The 17,845-nt window shown below is 34.8% G+C and overlaps 1 protein-coding gene across 1 annotated transcript in view; it reads left to right on the top strand.

Moving 5' to 3' along the window:
* The window catches only part of cmet (CENP-meta), a 370,306-nt gene that overhangs the window by 157,702 nt on the left and 194,759 nt on the right, over positions 1–17,845 (top strand). Inside the window, exon 12 of the mRNA XM_090393925.1 lies at positions 17,460–17,585. Within this exon, the coding sequence (XP_090250051.1) occupies positions 17,460–17,585 (126 nt within the window). The remainder of the gene's footprint in view (positions 1–17,459; positions 17,586–17,845) is intronic.

The raw sequence follows: 17,845 nt of genomic DNA, 5'->3' as shown, positions 1-17,845 counted from the left end.
CTTCTCAACCGTTTCTCAAGTATACTTGCATAGATCTTGCCAGGAACACTCAGTAGGGAAATACCTCTGTAATTCTCACATTCAGTTTTATTTCCCTTTTTAAATATGGGTACTATGAGAGCTCTACTCCAATCATTGGGAATTCGTCCCTCTGTCCAGGCTTTCTGAACTATGCAGTGCAGCCACTGTAAGACTCTCATACCACCATACTTCAGCATTTCTGGTCGAATATCATCTACTCCTGCTGCCTTTCCACATTTCAAGCCTTTGATGGCTTTTTCTACTTCAAGTATGGATATGTATTCCTGACTGCATGCCTGGTCAGTGTTTTTTATCACTGTGCTGTCATCACTGCTTGTTTCATTTAGCAGTTTTTCAAAGTAATTACTCCATACTTCAAGGATATCTTTTTCTCCTGTTTTCATTTCACCTTTATCATCTCTAATTCCTTTTACAGCACTCTTTCCTCCATTCCTAAGCTTCTTCAACAACCTCCAGAATATTTTGCCACCTTCTTGATATTTATTTTCTATATTCTTGCCAAAGTCCTCCCATGACTTTTGTTTAGCTAGTTTTACACACTGTTTAGCTTTCTTACATTTGTCTCTGTATTCTGTAAGAGTAAAAGCTGACTTATTTGCCAGGAACTTTTGATATGCTTTCTTCTTTTCCTTCACTGCCTCTTTAACTTCCTGTGTCCACCAGGGAGTTCTGATTTTTTTATCTTTGCACACAACCTCACCACATGCCTCTCTGGCAGAATCAATCAATGTTTCCTTCAGAGTTTGCCACTGAATCTCCAAGGTTTGATTCCTGTTCTCAAACTCTCTCATTTTCTTTTCAATAATATTTCTGTATTTTAGTCTACAGTTTACATCTGAGAGCTGCTCAACTTTTATTCGCTTTAAAACTTTCTTACATGTTATTCTTTTCAATATGAAATTCAATTTTATCCTGCTCAAGACTAAATAGTGATCACTTCCAATTTCAAATCCTCTGTACACTCTGGTGTCCTGCACCAGGGAGAAAACATCACTATCAACAATAACATAGTCAATGAGACTTTTCTTATTCCTAGCCTCTTCTCTCCATGTGAATTTGTGCACATTTTTATGTTGGAACATGGTGTTAGTAATAACCAGTCCATGTCCTGAGCAGAAATCGAACAGATATTTGCCATTATTATTAGCTTTGCTCTTTTCTCCAAATTTTCCCAAAATATTTTTGTATGTCTCACAATCATTTCCTACTCTACTATTTAGATCCCCAACAAGGACCAACTTTTCCTTTTTCATTGTGTCAGTTGCTTTTTCTAAAGCCTCAAAAAATTCCTCCACTTCTACCTTAGTAGAACCTTCTGTGGGACCATAGGCACAAATAAGTCTCATTGTCCAGTTCCCCATTCTCATATTTGCCCACATTACTCTACTTGAGACTGACTGCCATTCAAGAAGATTAGCCTCGTATTTTGTGTTGAATACTATGGCTACTCCTTCTTTTCCTTGATTGTTATTGCCTGAATATAACATTTTGTATTTATTGCTCAGAAAGATCTCACCAGTTTTGGTCTTTTTTGTTTCAGTCACCCCTATTATGTCAAAAACTGACCTGTCAATATCTCTGGAGTGGTGGTAATGAAGATTTTAGAGAAGGCAGTAAGAACTCACAAACAGAAAGTGACTGACAAGCTATATTTTGCAAAAAAACCACATAAGTTTACTAAAGGCATGACATGTTTTAGCAATTTGCTTGTGTGTTATAATAATGTTAATGGCTGAAATGGATAAAGAGAATGGATTCACTATGATACTGTTAGACTTTGCTGAGGTATTAGATAGGATTCCACATGAAAGGCTGTTGTGTGGATTGGAATATAAACTACTGACTTGGTAGTAGAACTGGGTAGCTCATTGATAGTTATCAGAAAATGGATGAAATTGGCTTTGCTATATGGAAAGTGGGGAGAGGACATGGAAATTAAGTTTGATTTGCATGTGGTTGTTAAGAAGAGTGTGAAAGCTAGATTTTTCTTTCACAGAGGAGTGAGTGCATCTAGTATGAATGAGTTTAAGAGAAGGTATGACATCTGTTATGAGTGCTCTATGGACCCCTCTCCCCCAAAGTGATGAGTCCTCAAAACCCCCAGCTAGATTTTTCTTTCACAGAGGAGTGAGTGCATCTAGTATGAATGAGTTTAAGAAAGGTATGACATCTGTTATGAGTGCTCTATGGACCCTCCCCCCAAAGTGATGAGTCCTCAACTCCCTGGTGGTCTTTGATGATGATAATGATAAAGAAATTTATTTTAGAGACAGCAAAAGTCTGCAAATTTTGCCACTATCTTGTAGGAAGACAAACTGTAGATTGAAACTGAAAAGCTGAGACTTTATTGAAATGTCATGCTGTGGCCACTATCGAGAACTTTGCAAAAAGAATACCAAGTGAATTAATGAACTTGCTCTCCTTCCTCACCATTTAGGCTCTAGTGCTCCCGTATGATTGCCTGTCATTGAAGGTCAGGTTAACATCTAATTATGTTGATTTCTTGCTGACATTTAAAATTGTGTAGGTAGTAATACTGTTCATAAATGCATGGCTTTTTTTCTCCAACAAGTTATGCATCGGCCTATTGAACGGGAGAAGATTCTAATAGCATGCTCATTTGATAACAGCTTATCTACAAATGGTTACACTGTCATTTAACTTAATATAACTGAGTTGAGTCACTTTAACTTAGTTATTCACTTGCATATAGTGAAAGTCTGTACATACTATTCTCCTTAATTGTGCTGATTAATTGTCAACAAATTGACAAAATATTAACATGAACAATTAACAAAGGGAAAAAAGGTATCCTACAAAGAAACACTGTATATCCTACAAAGAAATATATCTACATCTAGAGAGGAGTGTGAAATCATATATATTTGAGTATCATAGATGGAGCTGAACTTGATGCTATTTTGGAAAATTTTTTCATGGAAACAGAGTCAATACATCATTGACTGATCACTTGCACTTCTCCAAACATGAAAAATCCAAAATTGAATAAAAGCAAACCATCACAGACTCAGGGGCTGGGCAACCAAATAAAAATAATGGCTATAATCTCATAGTGAAACCCCCAAGAATCCCAACAAAATATCAATTGCATCATGTCTTCTTACAAATGCCCTTGCAGCTGTAAGAGAACATGACTAGTCTGCTTTTGTCTAAAGGAAATATATCTGATACCAGACAGGCTAACTTAACCATTCTACCATTATCCATAAATACAGGGTGGATGGGGGTATTGTAATTCTCCATGGAGGAATCACCGCCCTTGTGAATAATCTGCTCTGTTCCAATAAGTCCCCCTTAACGCTAATATAAATAAGGTGTTGTTATTCATTTCTTAATAGATCATTTAATGAAGTATGTACTATATATCTCATGGGAGCTGAAGTCTGCCAGTATGCAGACTGCAGAATGAAATGACCCAATTTCATTCTGCAGTCTCTACTTGAGTCCTTTACATAGGATATTTAAATGGTCATAACTCTCTTTCACCATCTGGTGAAAAAGTTTGTTTAGTGAACACTTGCTTGAGAACACTTTTCTCTACCTCATTAAGATTGGTAGCATCACTTTCTTCTGTATGCTTACCTTATTCACTTAGCCACCTGTTCTCTCTCTTGGCTTTGATACCCACCCTTCCAACTGGTGAATTATGTTCTTTATCACAAATATTATTACAGGAAAGGGATTGAGATGACTTGTGTATCTTTTCTTCTGAAGTCAACTCATTATCAATCATTGAAGCATTGGTTTATGTAACAGTGTATAATTCAAGCTAGCTACAATTGCAATTAAGTTCAACTCTGTTTTTGCTCATGCCCCTAAACTGTATAGCAGTATTGCTTTCAGATATGCTTGAACACAATACATGATTTGGAGCTAAAAGAAATCTTGAATCTGATTTATATTTTTCATTAACAGCTCATCCTAACACCAAACACTTCATTTTTATAGTTTCATGAGAAAAATTTGATACAAGATTTAGAAAATCAAAAATACCTCTTATCTCTCCTCCTTATCCCAAACTTGGATGTGGAATTATTGATCCCAAAGCAGTAGCTGTCAGTTCATTATCTCCTAATTTTCTAGAATTAATAGCAGAAACATGTCCAGTTAATTTCTCAAATTGTCTGGAGCAGCACAAAAGACTTATTTATGATGAAAAAACTTAATTCCACTGCTTTTTTACTAGCTCTAGTGATAATCATTGGAGATAGTAAAACAGCTTTTGCTGTCTTCTATAAAATATCTGCTTGTGCTTTCTAACATGATTTTCCTTTAAGATCAATTTCCACACTGCTTTTAGAAAACAGTTATCATTGCGTACTTAAAATCAGGTAAGGATCCGAAATGTCTACCATCGTCCAGTTGCTGTCACAAGCTCTGTATTCAAGATCATAGAAAAAATTATCATTCTTTATATCTTATATGTTTTTTCTGTCATTTTTATAGTTTTTTGAGAAAAGTGGCCTGTTTTTCAAATCATAATTTGGCTTCTGAAAGTATCTCATGATATACCTTCCTAAAAAACAAGTGCTTTCACAGTTTTATTTGACTTAAAAAAATAAGAAGAAATAATACATAGCTTAGATCTTTGAAATTTTAAGAGCTATGCAGGTTGGCTCTCACAGGACACTTTCCTGTTTTCACTCTAAATTTTATCTTCCTGAATCTTTTAAGTTCAGTTTACTCTTTTTTAGTCTTTTCTTCCTGCTTGCAAAGTAGAAGCAGTTCCATAAGGATTGTCCGTTTGCTAATTTTTTTTTTTTTTGTTGTCGTCGTCGTCGAAATGAATGCTGTAACCAAATTCTTCCAACAAATAGTGCTCCTATGTTAAAATCAAAGGATGATAATCATCATTATGATAACTTTTTTGTGCTGTTGAAAACATCTTCAGCAAACCATTGACCAATAGGCTCCCATTTTTAGATATACTAGTGACATGACTTCCTAATGGCTCATTATCCTTCTCCTACAGAAAATCCATTCATACTGGTAGGTATTTACATAAACAATCATGCCACCATCTTCCCAACAGTATGGCATCCTCAAAACTCTTACTCACCGATCCAGGCCTATTTGTTCAAATGTCACATTCTTTGAAACTGAGCTTAGGGACCTTTTTAGCCAATGGCAGCCTATATAAAAATAGATAAAATATTAAATGCAGCTCACATCTTTCCTACACCGAACACACAGGATCACAGCAAAACCATTCCATATGATAAGGATACATCAGAAAAAAAGATAGCTGAAGTTCTTTGCAGATATGATCTATCACTTTCAAACCTTTCAACTAGTTACTTTTACACTTTCTCCTAAAAATCGACTACATCCTCTTGAACATCTGGATGTGTATAAATATCCTTGTGCCTGCAGGTTAGTCTACTTGGACAGATTGCTAGATCATTTAACATATCTTGAAGAACATAAAAAATTACATCCAAGATCATCTGTATAGCAAGCAGAATTGACAGACCATGCTCTGAATACTCCTTCAGATAGGATCAGATGGAGAAAAAGATCTTTGTTATATAGAAGTTGTTATAGGTCTGAGAGGCTATTCTTAGGATCAGCATCAGCTATGATGCACTCTCTCAATCTCAACATATGGTTGCATTAATTTACTGAAGATCTTGGAGACCATCATTTTAAGACCTAATAACCAGACTTCTCTGAATTAACTTAATAGTTATCTGACCCATAGAGAACACTACATAAGGACATTAGGTATCATTTACAATTTAAATTGTTTCTATAATTACTTGGTGTAGTGCCATGTGCCTGTCAGTCATCATTGTACTGGGTAGGAAATCAGCAAAATATTAGAATTTAATAAAAGTATTTTTTCCTCTTGGTGTTATACTGTTAAGCATTGTTATGGATAATGAACAACACCTAAGCCTTTTCTTTACATATTGACCCTCTTTCTTGCTTAGAAAACTAGGTTTAAAACCACAGAAGAACATTTATTTGCACTTTGTCACAGATGCAATCTTTTAACTCTGATCTAGAGCTAAGGATGGATAAAACTGTTATCCCAATTTTACCAGGAGTTTCATATTCAGTTAGAAATAAGTTTCTAACCATATTTGTTTGCAAAGTAATATGCAGCAGAGCACTGAAGATTTTTTGTAATCTGACTTCCATCATTTGCAGTGCAAATCACTGTTTCTTTATTATTTTATTTAGCGCAAATCAATGTTTTGCATTGATCTGCACTCTTTAATTGTTGGATTTTACCCACCATACCAAACATCACTTATTTCTATCTTTCGCAAAACAAACAATCCTTGACTCCATCACTAGCATTTGGGATATGCTTCAGAAATGAAATAATCTATACCAAACTACCTGACTTTCCCAAGTATTTCATCCACATTAGGAACAGTCAAATAATGCAGTAGACCCCTGTGTATGTCTGTGAGTGTGTGAGAGAGAGACACTTAATCGGTTCCTGAAAACCATTAAGTGAGCCATCATAAATCAAACTCCAATTTCCTGTAGGACACTGTCATGAATTGAGGTTACATTCCTGAAAATACAGTTTTGAATCATATAAATAGACTGAAATGGTCATCATATAAAATCCCACACTTAAATAAAGAAATGATAAATAAATGCATTTATTTAGATATTTTGGATATTTTAAGGATACTTGTGACATAAAGATTGAATAATATAAGCACGTAAACACAAGAAAGATATTTAATTAGCCAAATATTTCTGTCTGAAAATTGCAGACCATCTTCAGTGGCAGAACAGTTTTAAAAATACAAGGTGAAATACTAACCATAGATCATTTAAAAATAAAACAAGCCGCATGATGTTATATCACTAAGTATTAAGGAATATTATTAAGCAGAGACATGATTGAAATAAAGATATTAATTAATAATATTAAATAACATAAAATTATTATGAATTAATGAGTTATCCTGATTAGACTTTCCCAGATTTTTGATACAGATATACAGTCATTTCGATTCAGGTTAGGACGATGGAGTAATGCCTCTACGCTTTCTTTGAATAAATGTTCAAATTTATAGCGGGATCTATATAAGAGGCGAGTTTTTGACCAAAGGATGTTGTGGTTTGTTTCAATCCTATGCTGAGCCAATCCAGATTTTTCAGGTTTGTTGTGATGAATGGAGGATTGATGTTCTTGGATTCTTTTTTCAAGAGAGTGTCCAGTTTGTCCAAAATAGGAGAGATCACAGTTGAAAGGAATTTGATAAATTCCAGGAAGAGACATAGTTGAGCATTTGTCTTTAGGAGAAGGAAAATGGGAAGATAATTTGTTAATAGGTGAATACGTAGTTGTTAACTCATATTTCTTCAGAATTCTTGAGATAGGTTCTGAAATCCCAGAGATGTATGGAATTGGAACTCGACATATTGAATCTTTGTTGTTTGGTGGATTATAAGAATCGAGAAGATGTTGTGTACTCTTTTCGGAAAAGCCATTGAGTTTCGTGTGTTGTTGGATAGTAGAAAGTTCTTTCTGTAGAAAATTAGAAGTAGAACAATTAGTTTTGGCTCTTCTGATTAGACATTTCATGATTCCTGTTTTTTGACAAAGACGATGGGCTGATTCTTTAAGAATATACTGACTTGTGAACATTGGTTTCCTGTAAACTGTAAACATGAAGCATGCTATATGCATGCTTCATGAAAAAAATTCTGCCATTTCATTATGTTATACTGTGAATTAGGTGTTTATTAGCAGCTTAGGAAAACTGCATTTACTTGTGTCTACTGTCATATCTTTAAAATCTAATAAGCAGATACTATACTTTTGTGTCACAGACAGCTCAAATCAAAATCATTAGTGTAAACTGCAGCAGTTTTCGTACAGTTCAATCCGATTCTGCTTGAATACAATATTTGCAAAGGTGTATTATTTACACCTTTGCAAAATCTGCAACTTTGTATTCTGGGTTTGTTTCTGGCCTTGTTGATTAAATGGTGCTACTCCATTCAGAAGGCTGTGTTTGAATCTCACTGTGGCATGGATGTTTGTTATAAATTTGACAAAGCAGTTCTTTAAATAAACTTAGTTCAAGAAATAATCCCAGAAACTGAATAACCACAAGTATCAGAATTTTACAGGTGGCTTTTTTTTTTTTTTTTTTTTTGATTAACTTACAATTGGGATCGAGTAAACATTGTGGGCACTTTTATATAATTTGATTTATGTTTCAGAGGGATAATTTTTAATCCCTTAAGCTTCAGATTTACTGGGATCTAACTGTAATTACCTTTCATCAATTCTAATTATGTTCTGGTCCCCCTCAGAGGCTGCATCTTTTAAGAAGGTAACATAGAGCCAAATTAAAAACTATCCGGTCACTGTTAGTTTCACTCTTTCACTGCTGAAGATTATTTCACTACAGGGATCAGGATGTCAGTCATAGCTATATTAGTTATAGCTATGACTTTTCCTCATCAAATGTGACATCATACTTTTTTCGTGTTTGCACAAAAGCAAAAAAACAAGAATTTTTCTAGAATTAAAAGTTCTTTAATGATCTCATTCCTTTGTGAAGTGTCCTCATTGTTATTTTATTATTACTATTATGTGACACCTACAAAGAAGTACCCTTCACTGCTGAAGAGCACTCCAGTCTGTGCAACTGTACACCTCCATCCATCTGCAAGCAACATGCTATCTACACAAAACACCACTGCCCATGATTCATATACAATGCCATCCACTAACCGCATTTTGAGTCTGTAAATTGTGTGTCTACTCAGGCTGAGTTGCTTCTAATCAGAGGTATTACAATTGTATGTGGCAATATGTGAGCACCTCCATAATGCATTTAGGAGAACATGCGATACACTCTTAAATTGACAAAGACGTGAGTTCAATTCTCTTCATGACAAAAGGAATCTTTATGTGGTATTTTTCGACTGAAGGTGAATTAGCTTATCTCATATGAGGTAGCAGCTGTAAACTCAGGATTTTTCATCCTACTTGCAGGCAAATAGGCTATTGCATATACAAAATTTACAGATACAGTATATATTTACTTTTAGTTAACTTTACTTATAGATGGTAAGTTGTGAAGAATGTAGTGCCCTCCTACAATGAATTCTTGGACTCAACCAGAAGTATTGCATATTATTCAAAAAATTATGCTAGGATTAATATCGTGCATTTCAAGATTATTTATCTTGAAAATTCAGAAATGATTTCCTATGCAGCAAATTTCATAATATATGTCCTCCTCCAATCTGTGCCTTATCTGAGTGAGTGAGTAATGGAAAAATTGGATGAGATGCCACATCTTCAAATTCATTCAGTTTTGAGGCCTGACTTGTCCCCTTATTGTTTCACACAGCCAGGGATATACACCTTGAATTTACATATATATGTTGAAAATGAAAGCAGTCATTGGTTCATTACTATTTTGTTCAGTGTGTTTGCTGCCAGTCAGGGAAATGAGTAAAATGCACTAAAGGAAACTATATTTCATATTAGTTATCAAAAGAAGTCTATTAGTTAATTTTAAAATGCCAAGAAACTATACTCTTGTTTAATTTTTTATCCAAGTGTATTGCAAGCAAAGTTCATACATGACGTTTCTTCATGACTGGTAGATAGATGCTGGTGACTTCACATTAATTTCCTTAGCATCCCATAATGCAAAACATCCTTTGAGCATGTATAATACTAAGCATTATGGGAAGGGCCACTACCCAGAATTTTTTCCCTTTATTGAGGTCTCATCAGTTGGAGCCAGACCCAGGAGAAATACCAAGGTTGAAATAATGCAGAAGTCATTTCCCTTATACAAGTAGCAAAAAGGATACCTGAATTATTAATTATTAGACTTCAGTGAGGTCAATACTATTTCTGCTTAGTGGTCCTTCCCATAATGCTTAGCATTATACATACCTAGATGTTTTGCATTATGGGATGCTAAGGCAATTAATGTGGTCATTAGCTTCTATATGCAAGTAGACTAGCTGTGAAGAAATGTCACATGATACAGTATATATTTACTGTATTTGCATACACTTGGATAAAGGATTAAACAAGAATATAATTTCTTGGCTTTTTTTTAATTTAATTTATAATCATCCTTTCTTTCATAGTTAATAATCAGTATTCATTATTAAAAAATTATGGAAATAATTACTGTGTTATAGATAAATAGTTCAGTTTAATATAAACCAAAATAATCACCCGACGTTTTGACCTTCATATCAAGGTCATCATCTGAAGTAAAATGCTGTGCTATTTTTGTGGTAGTAGCTATATTATTATTATTATTATAGAATGGTTTATATTGTTATATGATGTTTAATTTTGCATGAAAAGATGGGGCACTTTTCATCATAACATTTGTTATTGAAAATAAATAAGTAGAAACTAGACCCTTCACCCTTTAATTGAGGCTGTTTTGAATACTTTTTTTTCATAAAAGTATATTACGATATGGAATTATAGGATGTTTATTTTTTTTTTTTTTTTTAAATTTAAAAAAAAAAATTTCTTAAAATATGGAATTATAAGTAAATTTGGAGGAAAATTGTAGATAGGAAGTTAGTAATGATGTAATTTTTTCATGTAGTACTGTCATATCCTGTACACCCCTTGAGGGTACATGGCAGGAATTTGATGATGATGATGATGATGAAGTAAATACAAGTGCAATTATTATTTCTTGCAGAAATAAAATAAATTAGTAAACCATATAAGCTACATAAAAGTAATGTGCATGACATCAGTCTTGAACAATCAATCAATTTTTTTTGATGATATAGGAAGGTTTAACCCTGTGGAGATCGTAGTTAAAAAAATTGCGGCTTAGGTCGCATGTATCTGAGAGATACATTCACTACTGGTATGTGCTGAAATGCAATAAAACTTTAAAAAAAAAACACTGCAAATATACTACGTGATGGTTTATTTATTTTCAGTTGCAATCTAGAAATTATTGAACAAAGAAACGAAGAAAAAAAACAACTGAACCAATACTATACTGACATCAGTGTTCGTGATATCTCTCAGATACAATTTACTATCAGATATCACTTTCAACTCTATCATTCTCATCATTGGACTTGAGTAACATCACTTCAACATCTGATGGATTATCCAGTCGATATAGTTTTCCAGCCATTTTCAATAGTAAATTAAAAAAAAAAAAAAAAAAAAAAAAAAACTAAACTAATACTATACTGACATCGGAGTTTGCGGTATCTCTCACATACAATTTATCAAATATCACAAACCTTTATATAATACTTTACACCACGCTGATTTTGATAGCATAATCAGTGTGGAATATCACTCATAATATATGTATGCACAGCTAGTCATGACCTCCAAACTATAACTGGATATGTGTAGGAATATTTAGATTAAGACAATTTGTTTGTATCTGTCAGATCAGCTGTGACCTCAGCAGGGTTAAATCATTAGCACAGCACTCACCTTGCCCAGTATCAAAGAGAACTGTTACTCTACCATCTATCCAAGACAGGTGGAATCCCCTGGTTAGGGCTTTAGGCAATTTAATGCAGGCAGCCTTCCATTCCTCTGCTGCATCCCTCTAGGGTTAAGTATTTTTTGTCTATAGAACTGTGTTCTCCAGACCAGTTTGCCTGTTCTGAAGGATAAAAAAAACCTGAGTTTCCAGAAGTAAAAACCTCCCTTCATATAAGACCTGATGAAGGTTCCTCACTTCAGATTGAATTTAGACCCAGGTCTTTTCGACCAAATGACTTGTCTATACCAATTGAGTAATGGAGGTTCTAATTTATGAATAAACATTGAAAGGTGAAGTATCAAGTCTCACTTTGCTTTGGGTGGGGGGGATGAACACTTAGGTGAGAATTGCACATTCAACACTCACTACTGCAACCTCATAGGAACCAAAATAATAATTCATTATAATAGCAGAAATTAGCTTCGGTGTGTATTTCTAGTAGAATAGCATTCATGCTATGGTAATTTAGTTGGAAAATTATTGTAGTGCATGAATTTGTTTTCTTGAAAATTTATGTAATTATGGGTAACTTTCAATGTGCTTTCCACTGGAAAATAATATTGATTATCCCACATTCTTTTTTTCTTATTACAGAACACTTGAACAAAATAATAAATTGAGACATGGGGCATGTTTTATTGTATTTTGCCATAGAGCGTGACATTGTGCAATAAGCCTTGGCATTTGTCTTCTTTCTGGTCTGTGTTAGCCATGTTGTTTCTCTCTCACATACAACCCAGTAATTTTTGTATGGGTTAATACTAAGAGTTAACTATGGTTTAATAGTAAGATGGTTTTGCATTCAGCATTCTCCAGCTACATGAGTTCTAGCAGCCAAAGCCAAAATATTTGTGCCTCTGGTACTTACACCTTTTGAGAAGTAAACCAATAGTTTACTACTCAAAATGTATGAAGGTTCTTTCTCATGAAGAATACTGTGAAAGAGAAATAACTAATACTGCCTTTCTCTTTATTTTGCAGACAGAGAAGACAGATGTTGCCAGGAAATGCATCAGGTTTTCCTGATGTTTCTCTGTATATTGTTCATTGCATGATATTTTGTTTGACTCATTGGCAAAATACAATATTTACTATACAAAATGAGGTAAGAGTAGCTTAGGGTAAATAGGGAATGTACTTAAAAGGCATTTATTTTTTATGTCAATTACATTTTAATAATTATGGTTAATGCTGAAGTGTACTATATAGGTATTTAATTTCAAACATGAGAATAGTATTTGTCCTTTTTTAAAAAAAAAAAAAAAAAAGCTTAGAATGTGACTAGACATACCAATTTCATAAGCTGCAAGCATTTTGTGGTGCTGATGACCTATAGAGCTACATATCTTCCAGATAAGCAAATGATAGGATATCCTTGCATATAGGTAACTGGTTATTATGTTATTGTATTCTCTAATGTTAGCAACATACAAGTAGCCAAAAGGTGTCACACCTTATTATTAAAATACTATGACACCTTTTGGCTATGTATAAGAAATTATGACTTTGCATTACTTCAACCTTAGTATCACCTCTGGGTCTGGCTCCCACTGACGAGACCTCAATAAAGGTCAAAACCGGTCTGGGTAGTGACCCTTCCCATAATGCATAGCATTATACATACCCATAAGGATACGTACTTTGCATTATGGGATACTAAGGCAAGAGATGGGAAGCCATCAGCTTCTGTATACAAGTTTCCCTAGTCCTGAAAATACTTCAGGTGCAACTTTGTTTGCTTACTTGGATAAAGGATTAAACCAAGTATATAATTTCTTGGTATCTTTAATATATGGCAGTGGAAGTAGATGATCATCATCAGTCATTATCAGCCGCTGCTGAATGAAAGCCTTTCACAGATGATTCAAAGGGTGACTGTCAATAGCTTTTTTTTCCCAATGTCACTTCTGCAAATCTGATGATTTCATCAGTCCATTGTGATTTTGGTTGCATTGCATTTTTCTTTCTGTGGAATCCAATCCTGTACTTCTTTTGCCTTTCATTGGTTTTGTCTTCCAGCAACATGTTGCTATGCCACTGCCACTTCAGATGTTTGTTTTTCTCTAATATTAGCAACATTAGTTTGATTTCTTATTCAAGTATTCCTTTTGTGGTCCAGTCTTGTGATACACAAGCATACATGTTTCTATACCGTATTGTGTTGCACTTAGTTTTTGAGTTTCTTTTGCATTTAACGTCCATTTTTCATAGGCATATGTCAACATATCGAGAATGCACTGGTCAAAAATCTTTAATTTTTTGGACATAGTAGTAATTGACTTGAATATCGACTGAAATATTCCAGATTTGATATTTTTCCATTGATTTCCATTATGTTAAGTGTATGTAATGATTCACTTCTTCAGTTTTATCACCATTAATTTTTATTATTTCTGGTTGCATTTAATTACTGAACATAAACTGGTACTCCTACGTTTATCATTATTATGAGTGTTTTTCACTCAATTAATGGAAATCACAACAGTGGGTACTAAGGAGCTGATTATTTCCTTATTATATCAGCTGATTACAAATAAAAGTCCTTACATCAAGTCAGTTATCTTTTCAATTAAAAATCAGCAACATCCAGGTGCCAGCTATGTGTACTGTGTGAAGCACAGATGGCGGTAACAAAGGCCAATTATGAAAAGCACTTTGTGTCTCACCAGTGCAGTGCCATTGATTACTGACATACTCAATAATAATATAAAGTTCTACAGTTGTAAAATTTATGTTACTGATAAGAAAAAGGGTGTATTATGTGATTTCTGTTGCCACTCACTACTTTCTGTGAAAAAATAGAGGAATTGGCATACAAACTATTATAACCCTAAACAACCCTTTACTTCGCTATGCCTCTCTTATGTAAAGCAACTTCTGAACTTGGAAATGAGTCGAAAGCCTTGAACAGTACTTTAATACTATGAACAAACTTTCTCCTGCAAATTCCAAACACTGGAAGCTAAGCTTGAACTACTCAATGATCGGCACTGCAATGCAAGTGCATCCTTACCCAACAATGCTAATGAACTCTACAACTTAATTGCATTAGCAGTACATGACTCAAAGACAAAAACATTCAGTGCCCTTATTCTGAACTTTGCAACAAAAAAAAACTGGCAAATCGATTGTCCAGTCCATTGTTGTGGATCCACAAATAAATGAAAGGACAGAATGAACTTTCTGCACCTTGTGAAAGTGAGTTTGAACCCCAATTGCACACATGAGTTCAACCAGAGAGAATAAGGACATCAATTTCGAGAACAACTTGAAGAAAAATGACAAAATGGACGTTGGATCATTGACTACAATTTAGGAAAATTGGTGCAGAAATCAAGGGACATGACTAGTAGCCACCATGGAGACCAGTATGCAGACACTGCACAGGAAAAATGCAAGACTCTTGCAGTCAAATATATGCCCCATAGAAACTTTCTTATCCACTTCATTAATGTCCTTGGCCTCAACACCAACTTTATAGTGTCCACTACCATCTCCAGCAGTCTACCAAACCCCACATACTCTTCTTGGTAGAAACCCAAATTTCACCTCACCCCAGCACTATTCATCTCATCTTTCCTAACTACACACTCTTTAACCCTTTTCGACCCAAGGGTGGCATCTGCACATGTATCCACTCTGACATACTATGCCAGAGAGCACTCAACCTAGAACCACCCAACTTGTCCTTCTTTGGTTGAAAATCTCCTTTTGCCCACTCAGTCAAATTCATTTGCTGCCTCTATTGCATCCTTAATGCCACCAACCACTGTGAGCTCTTTAATTTTATCTCCTTAAACATTGACCTTCTCCAGTCCCATTTCTCTAAGAACAAATTCATCCTCCTAGGAGATTTTAATGTCCACAACACCAACTGGCTTTCTTTCTACAGTTCTACAGATCTAGCAGGCAAAGATGCTGAAACATTTGCCATCACTAACAACCTTACATAAATTGTTCACATGCCAACCAGAATACCAAATAACCCTAACCATTCTCCAAACATCCTAGACCTCTTCCTCACCAGTGACCTTCCAAATACACAGTGAATGTATTGGATCCATTAGGTAATTCCAACAATCTAATGCTCGTTTTTTCCTCCATGCAATAACGCTTATACAGCCACTCCCATAGAAGAGTAGTTTGGCATTATAACCCTGCTAAGTGGGATAGCCTCCATGACTTCTATGCCTCATTCCTATGGTTGGACTGTTGTTTTCAACCTTCTAACCTAAGTATATGTGCCGAATGTATCACTGAAGCTATCCTTACTAGTGGAAACATGCATTCCCCACTCTACTCTGAACTACTGTCCTCTAACTAAGCCTTCGTTCTCCAAAAGATGTGCCAAGGCTGTACAAATAAAAAAAAATCAAACATACCACAACTGACTCACATCAAGAATTCCATCCTCCTTTAGTGTTTATACTGAAGCCCAAAATAGCTGCAAGAAGACTATCAATGCTTCCAAAACAGAGTTTGAAAGGGCAAAAAGCATCTCCAAACAGCAGCCAGACCTTCTGATCTCTTGCCAAAGCATTTGGTTGTAACTTTTTCCCAACACTGTTTCCATCCCTATCATACCCAGATGGCTTTATTGTATCATCACCCACAGAAAAAAAAAAAAAAAGACAATATCCTGGCTTCACACTTTGCCGCAATGCACATATCATATAACTGACCATTAAATTTCCCCCCAACCATTCCAGATGTCTAATACTCAGTGTCTATATCCTTTCACCAGAAAGAGATCAGAAAATGTTCTCCAAATTAGACAAAACAGTCTCCTGGCCCTGATGGCATTCCTCCAATTGTCTTTAAGGTATGTTTGTTAGAACTGATCCCTGTCCTATGTCACCTGCATATACTCCATTGATATCTAACCCACAGCCTGGAAATTGGAAAAGGGTCATAAATTACTGCCTTCAAACTAAAGCCCTATCTCACTCACTTCAGGCCTGTCTAAAGTAATGGACAGAACCATCACTTCCCTACTCCTACACTATCTCAAAGGCACCAAGCTAATAAATGACCACCAGTATGAAGGATTCTGTTAATACCGATCAACAGGAAATCTACTCTCATATCACCCATCTCTGGACAAATGCCATGGAGAAGTTTAGCAAATCTCAAGTGGTTCCACTTGATATTTCCAAAGCTTTTTACTGGGTTTGGCACAATGGCCTACTAAGCAAACTCTCAACATTTGGTCAGTCCTAGGACTTTAGCAGTTGGATGCCAGCTTTTTCTCTAGATACAATGTGTGATGGTGGATGGTTCCTTGTCCTCTCACCATTAAACTAATGCCAGGGTTCTAGAAGGTTCTGTCCTCTCACCAACCCTCTTCCTGCTAAATATATCAGTGACCTACTTCAGTTGACCTCCAACTAAATACACAGTTTTTAGCAAAACCCAGTTCTGCCTTATGTCTCACAAAATGGAACCATTTTCTTCCAGTATGTTACCTTTGACAACACTCAAATTTTTAGTCAAGATGAGATTTCTCATCTTGGAATTATTTTGACTTTTTATAGTGACTTAGAAAAGCTGATGAAACACAAATAAAAATGAATATTTAATAATTGCAGGAGACTTTAATGCTAGAGTAAGGAACTGATTTGATTTATTGCTGCTTCGAGTATGCAATTACGTTACACCTCTTACACTACCCTTATTCACAGACTACTCCTGACAAAGATGGATCAAGCTCTATCAATAAAGATCACTAGCTTCATTTCAGATTCTCAATATAAATGTTTGTTGCTTGATAAATATCATTTTTATCCTGCTTGACCAAAACATTCAGCTACATATACTATCTTTGCCTTTTTATTACTATTATGAAAAATCAAAAAATCCTTTATTTGTTTTCTTATCAGTTTTCTTTATTTCACTTAGACCAAAAAAAAGCAGGATGGGAAGGAAGTTGAAACACTTAAACAAAGACTTAAAGAACAAGAAGAAGAAATAAAAGGGTTAAAGGAAAAACTTGTTGTTTCTCATCATGCTCCTGGTATGTTGCAGGTAATAGCATTTTCAGTAAGAGGTTGAACATCATGTTTCTTATAATTTTAAATTCTAGCTGGTATATATTATAATATGGTAATAAAAGTTTAAATGCTTTTGATCAATATTTGCATGTAGTATAAATGTTGATGTGGTATACATAGTACAATATCGAAATTTCCTTTTAGGCATAAAGTAGATGTTAACATAATTGCAAGCCTGATTACTGGAATGACATCCAAATTCTTTCATAAATCACTTTGCGTTAAAAAAAAAAA

This window comes from Typopeltis vanoorti, chromosome 6 (genome assembly GCF_054136105.1).
Source record: "Typopeltis vanoorti isolate ZY-2024b chromosome 6, IOZ_Tvanoo_1.0, whole genome shotgun sequence".
Lineage (NCBI taxonomy): Eukaryota > Metazoa > Arthropoda > Arachnida > Uropygi > Thelyphonidae > Typopeltis > Typopeltis vanoorti.
The sequence above is the reverse complement of the archived record's forward strand: the minus strand, read 5'-3'. Positions and strand labels throughout refer to the sequence as shown.